Source organism: Callithrix jacchus, chromosome 14, assembly GCF_049354715.1.
Source record: "Callithrix jacchus isolate 240 chromosome 14, calJac240_pri, whole genome shotgun sequence".
NCBI classification, from domain to species: Eukaryota; Metazoa; Chordata; class Mammalia; order Primates; family Cebidae; genus Callithrix; species Callithrix jacchus.
In genome coordinates this window covers 78,646,146-78,652,629 of record NC_133515.1, presented here as the reverse complement: position 1 = coordinate 78,652,629, position 6,484 = coordinate 78,646,146, and the positions used below count along the sequence as shown (strand labels likewise).

Genomic DNA, 6,484 nt, shown 5'->3' with positions numbered 1-6,484 from the left:
GGGTGCGCCCCGAGCCCATCCGCAGCGCGCCCGCGGTGCCGGGGCCAGAGCTGCGGCTCCGAGGCAGGGCCGGCTCCATACGCCGGGCTCGGGGAGGAGGAGACCGGGAGGAGGAGGAGGCGTGTGAGGGAGGGAGGAAGGGCCCGGCCGCTCAAGAGGGGGAGGGGGAGGCGGAGGGGGCCGGCCGGGCCGGGAGGGGGTGGGGGGGCAGCCAATGAGCGGCGCGCGGCGCGGGGGGGAGGTGGGGGACAAGGTCTGGGGGAGGAGGTAGGATGGGGGAGGGCGCAGCCCGAGCGGCGGAGGCTCCAGCCATAAACAAGCGCCCGGAGGAGCGGCGCAGGAGTGAGGCGAGCGGCGCGCGGAGCGGACGCCGAGGATCTTGTGTGCTGCGCCACCGCGCCCACTCGGCAGCTCGGGAGGCGGGGACCGGCCCGGAGGCTGCGCCGCTGCGGGGCCGGCAGACTCGGAGGAGAAGAGGGAGGAGGCGCCGCCGGCCCGGACTGGAGCCGAGCGCAGCAGTCGCCGCCGCCGCCGCGCCAGAAGTTTGGGTTGAACCGGAGCTGCCGGGAGGAAACTTTTTTCTTTTTTCCCCCTCCCTCCCGGGAGGAGGAGGAGGAGGAGGGGAAGCCGCCGCTGCCGCCGGCGCCGACGCTCGTGGGCTCGGGGTCGGCGCGGCCCGCAGAAGGGGCGGGGGCCTCGCCCCGCGCGGGGAGGCGCGCCCCGGGGGCCCAGAGAGGGGCGGCGAAGACCGCGGGCTGCCGGTGCGGCGGCGGCGGAGCGTGTGCCCCGCGCAGGGGAGGGCGCCCGCCCCGCTCCCGGCCCGGCTGCAAGGAGGAGGCGGCGGCGGCGCAGGAGGATGTACTTGGTGGCGGGGGGCAGGGGGTTGGCCGGCTGCGGGCACCTCCTGGCCTCGCTGCTGGGGCTGCTACTGCTGCTGGCGCGCTCCGGCACCCGGGCGCTGGTCTGCCTGCCCTGTGACGAGTCCAAGTGCGAGGAGCCCAGGAACTGCCCGGGGAGCATCGTGCAGGGCGTCTGCGGCTGCTGCTACACGTGCGCCAGCCAGAGGAACGAGAGCTGCGGCGGCACCTTCGGGATTTACGGAACCTGCGACCGGGGGCTGCGCTGTGTCATCCGCCCCCCGCTCAATGGCGATTCCCTCACCGAGTACGAAGCGGGCGTCTGCGAAGGTACGGCCGCCCGCTGCGGGCCCCCCTCCCACCTGGCCCGCGCCGCCCCCTCGGCGCTGGCTGCGCGGAACAAAGTTTGGCCGAGACTTTCCGGAGGAAAGAGGGCTCTGCCGGAGGAGGGGCGGCCGCCGCCCCCGGGAGAGAGCCCCCGCGGCCCTGCGTTCCCTCTCCCAGCTACCCCGACGCTCCGGCAGCCGCGGGCGAGGTTGGGTACGGTGGGTGGGGGCGGGCGGGTGGAGGATTCCCCCCTGTCCCCGCGCCGACGCGCACACGTGTGGCCGTTCCGGCAGGGGCTGGGTGGCTTGGCCTTGCGCCCCGAGGTGGGGGCTCCGCGGGCTGGCGGGGGGCACTGCGGAGGCTGCCGCGCGCGAGCCCCTCGGGGAGCCGGGCCCTGCCGCCCTCCCCGCACTGGCGCAGTGTGGCACCGCGAGCTGCACACCGGCCGCGAAAGTCCTTTTCTGTGGGCGGAGGAGACGTGTCTTCAGCTTGCACTCCCCGAGTGACTCTTTTATTATTTTTTCCTTGAGCTCTTTCCTTCACCCCCTTCCTCCTCCTCCGCACGTAAATCAATTTCAGCCTCCGAATATGTCAGCCCAGGGGAAGTTACACACGGTGGTTACTCATTTATTTGCCTATTGAAAACGGTTAAAGGCTTTCTCTCTAGAAAGGAAAAGGGGGTGGGGGTTGCACCTGGGAGTGAAAAGTTGTTGCTCTTAGTGGCTGCTTTTTAATAGGAGATACGCGCGTGTTTCCTATTGCGTTGTCGGTTCCTCCTTTTTGTTTGACAGCGGGGATTGTTCTGCTGGCTTCTCCACCTTGCATTGTGCGCCGCGGTATCGAGATTGACGGAGGGAGAACGAGATGAGATTAGCGTAGTCTTTTTGGTTGGGGAGCCAATGTTGGTGTGTGTTGGCCTTAACCCTGCCCGCGTGCCTCGGCCTTAAGGGTGCATGGTCTGGTTTGGGGTCTAGAGCGAGGCCGTGATTTCTTTTGATGTGGCTAACGGGGGCAGGGTTCGGTGAGCATCAGTTAAAGTGGGATCCCTGCTCCAGCTGACGTGGGGCTGACGATGCTGTTCCGGGGGCATCCTGGCGAGTGAGCAGAGCGCACGCAGCAGCCTCCTTTCTGGGTAGGCGGCGAGGAGAGACCGGAGCCCTTGGCCTGGCGTGCCTTCCTCACTACTCACAGCCAGCACAGTCCAGGGAAGGGTTTATTCTGAAGCATCCTTGTGTGTGTTTGTTTAGTATGCTGGGATACTAAAAAAGGAGGTGACAGCTTCAAGGTTAGAAATGGATCTATTAAAAGGCTTTCAGTGCTGCGATTCCTTCTAAATACAGACACACACATAGGTACTTATTTTATACCTGTATAGTTTTAGAGTTCGGGCAGTTCGGGAAAATAGCGGAGGCCTTTCTGGTTTGGAAGCTAGTGGGCAGTGATGAGTGAAGGGAACTCACAGAGGGGAGGGACTTGCTTTGCTGCACACACAAGACATTGGGTTAGAAGAGTTCATTGAAGTACAAAAATGCCTCTCACCTAGTATTGTCCCCTTTTATAACTTCTCTTTATGCCTTACCTCAGGAAAAATGGCCATGAGACTAACTTCTGATACCATTTTATGTGTTTTGACTTTGGGAATTCTGAATGACCTAGACTGAAAGATGCATCTTTGAACCCTGCCACTTGGAGTGTATAACTTAATCCAGCCTCTTGTAAATCTGAAAAGAACAAGCAACATGAAACACAGTTGAAATGCAGTGGAAACTGCCGTGCTCCGAAAAGGACTTTGCAAGTTCTGAAGATTCTAACCCTTGTTTTGTTTCTTCTTGTCTGTTTCTGGTGAAGGAAATGCTCAGGAAACATTTACAGTAATCAAGTGTTTTGGCAGGCATATCCCATGTCACAGTATAGAGTATTTTGGCAGTTTGGTGAGCCTTTCATTCCTCTGAAATGATGTGATCCCTCATAGCTTCCTTTTTTCTGGTAACACCCTGTGTACTTGGTATTAGCTTTGAAATGCTTGGAAGGGTTTGTTGACATGATTATATCTCAATTAGTTTCTCTAGAAACACTTTATTTTGTAGGCCTGTTTTCAGCTACCCATATTGTGCGTCCAGGGCACTTCCTTTTTAAAAAAAGAAATACTGAAAACAGCAGTCAACTTGCATTCTAAATCTGTGAAACCAAAGTAAGGGTAGTGTTACCTGGCATGGTACAATGACTGGATTTAGACAGATATTTTCCATCGTGTGTTTAAATTTTCAGTGTTTTCACTTAACGATAAGACTTACGGAAAGCATGGGATAAGTGATACCCCAACCGCCCCCTACCCCCATTTTTAAAAATAAGAATTAGAGGAGTCTTTACATGTCAGCAGCTAGCTAGAAGGTATTGATTATCTCTTGTTGTTCTTTGAGTTTACAAGAAATTTCTGAGTGGCCAGTGTTTCCCTCAGTTTCCATTTTTATTCAGAAATTCACGTGGAGAAGCATGGTTATCATTAACTAACATGAATAGGAATTATTTTATTCATGTCAAAGTCTCTTTTGCTGCAATTTTTGCACTAAAATGACCCCTACTGGTTGTATCTGTTAATGAAAACTTGAAAACTTCTTTAACTGGCTACACTGTAAAAACATATTGCACAGTATAGAAATATTATCATGACTAATCTCCCTGCTTTCGATGACATAATTTAAATACAAATTATATTCTCTGTTTGCCAACTTGCAGTAATTTTTAGCTGTGTTTATTCCCATACTGACTTTGTAGGGGGAAAAAAAATTATGTTTTTAACTGCAGTTCACAAAATGAGTTAGATAAATCATGGACAGAAATGGGCCCCTTTCAGCTTATGGCTCACTGTCTTAGGGTTTTTTTTTTTTTTTTTTTTGAGACGGAGTTTCGCTCCTGTTACCCAGGCTGGAGTGCAATGGCGCGATCTCGGCTCACCACGACCTCCACTTCCTGGGTTCAGGCAATTCTCCTGCCTCAGCCTCCTCAGTAGCTGGGATTACAGGCACGCACCACCGTGCCCAGCTAATTTTTTGTAATTTTAGTAGAGACAGGGTTTCACCATGTTAACCAAGATGGTCTCGATCTGTTGACCTCGTGATCCACCCGCCTCGGCCTCCCAAAGTGCTGGGATTACAGGCTTGAGCCACCGCGCCCGGCCCCTGTCTTAGGTTTTTTAAGTCATGCTGGCCCAGTTGGCTCTCAGTAAAAGTAGGCTGAATAAATGGAAGAACCATCCTATCCATAGAAAGAATGCTGAAGGAAAAAAAATAGTTTCTGAATGATACATGGTGAGCTGTGTCCTGTGCCCCTTGTGAGATGTACACTTGGATTTCTTTTCAGCATCATTTAGATTGTTATTAAATAAATTCTGATTTAATTATTCCTTTTGCGATGGGGGCTGGAGGGTGGTAAGTGCATTTTAAAAATTGATCATAGAGCCTGATTCCTAAAGTTTTTTTTCTACTTTATCTTAGTCTGGAAAGTGCTTTTTGGGGCAGGGTGGGTGGCTCACTCCTGGAATCCCAGCACTCTGGGAGGCCAAGGTGGGCAGATCACCTGAGGTCAGGAGTTTGAGAACAGCCTGGTCATCAATGGTGAAACTCTGTCTCTACTAATAATACAAAAATTAGCCGAGTGTGGTGGTGCGTGCCTGTAATCCCAGCTCTCAGGAGGCTGAGGCAGGAGAATCGCTTGAAAACCTGGGTGGCGGTTGCGGTGAGCTGAGATGGTGTCATTGCACTCCAGCTTGGGCAACAAGAGCAAAACTCCATCTCAAAAACAAACAAACAAAAAGCAAAGTGCTTTTTGGGACCTGGGTGCAGGTCTCTTTCCTGTTTCCTTTCATCTGCTGAGACCTCCTGTTGCTCTTTGAAGCATCCTGACTGGCCTGTTTTCTCGGCCAGGCTGCCTGACACCAAGAAAATCACCCAGAAGCCAGAGAAACAAGTTTGGATCCTGAATCCCTGAGAAAGAAGTCTGGATGAGAGACATCTTTGGAGGATCAAAGGCAGAGTTTTGAAAAATTAATGAAATGAGATTTTCTAGAAAGAAGGTTTTGATTGGACATGGAGGATTATATTTTGAGCTAAGTGGGTGAGAGCCATTTGTTGTCCCGTGTGGAATACCACATTATGCTTCTGTAAGGAATGAGGCAAGGTGGGAGGCCATGACAACCTCTCTGGGCAGTAAAGGGCAGATGGTGACTTGTTTTGACAGTTTATACAGACAGTGATTAGGAACCAAGTGGAGACTACTTGAGTCACTTTGTTCTGAGGACTCTGTTGTGGTCGATTCAGGTGATAGCTATTTCAGATAAGCACCAGCTTCTTTCCTGATGACTATTTACTCAGTGGCTTCATCTTTTGGAACTCCGCATTGCATGTTTTTCAGCACTGCTATCTAAAAGTTCCCGCCTTCAGAACAGAATCCTCCTTTTATTCCCCCCAGGAACTTTTTTTTTTCTTTTTGAGTTTTCGCTCTCGTTACCCAGGCTGGAGTGCAATGGCACGATCTCGGCTCACTGCAACCTCCGTCTCCTGGGTTCAGGCAATTCTCCTGCCTCAGCCTCCTGAGTAGCTGAGATTACAGGCACATGCCACCATGCCCAGCTAATGTTTGTATTCTTAGTAGAGATGGGGTTTCACCATGTTAACCAGGTTGGTCTCGATCTCTTGACCTCGTGATCCACCTGCCTCGGCCTCCCAAAGTGCTGGGATAACAGGCTTGAACCACTGCGCCCAGCCTCCCCCAGGAACTTTAAGTTTTCCTTTTACCCATTTTTCACTGGGCAGTGAGTAGAAAACTAAGTATATGTAGTAGGGTAATTAGAGCAAAGAGCAGGATTTTGTTTCCTGAAACTTGCCATGCAAAGTTTCTTTGCTTATCCCTGGAGGACAATCAGTGAAGATGATGGCTGCTTGGAAGAAAAGGGGGGGGGGCATCTGCTCCAGAGAGCAGGCTGCAGGAGGCCAGATAGAGAACCCAAACATTTTATTCTGCACAAGCCATGTGGAAACTGCTCTCACCGCTCTGCTGTAGGCTTGAAGTTAGTCCACGAATTTTAATTTAAGTAAAGGGAGTGGGGCAAAATTAATACTCAGGTTCTATAGTTAGAGAAATTAGGCTTTTGGCTTTGTTTTCGAATAATGGGTTTCACATTTCCTTTCAGAAATCCTTAGGTAGAGAGGGAGCCCTAAGATCCCAGAGGAACAAGCAGAGGGCCCATAAAATTATGTTATCAGGGAATGGGAAGATAAACCAATGAAGTAAACAAGGAAATA

General features: G+C 52.5%; 1 protein-coding gene across 8 annotated transcripts in view; it reads left to right on the top strand.

Annotated features, from left to right (window-relative positions):
* Positions 1-269: 269 nt before the first annotated feature.
* The window catches only part of CRIM1 (cysteine rich transmembrane BMP regulator 1), a 196,022-nt gene continuing 189,807 nt past the window's right edge, over positions 270-6,484 (top strand). For 6 of the 8 annotated variants that reach the window (XM_078349502.1, XM_035272824.3, XM_008980882.5 and 3 more), the window contains exon 1: positions 722-1,187. In XM_078349502.1, the coding sequence (XP_078205628.1) occupies positions 857-1,187 (331 nt within the window). In that variant the 5' untranslated portion in view covers positions 722-856. Of the gene's footprint in view, positions 1,188-6,484 lie in introns of all 8 variants that reach the window. The other 2 variants (XM_035272823.3, XM_002757863.7) reach the window with 2 other exon arrangements.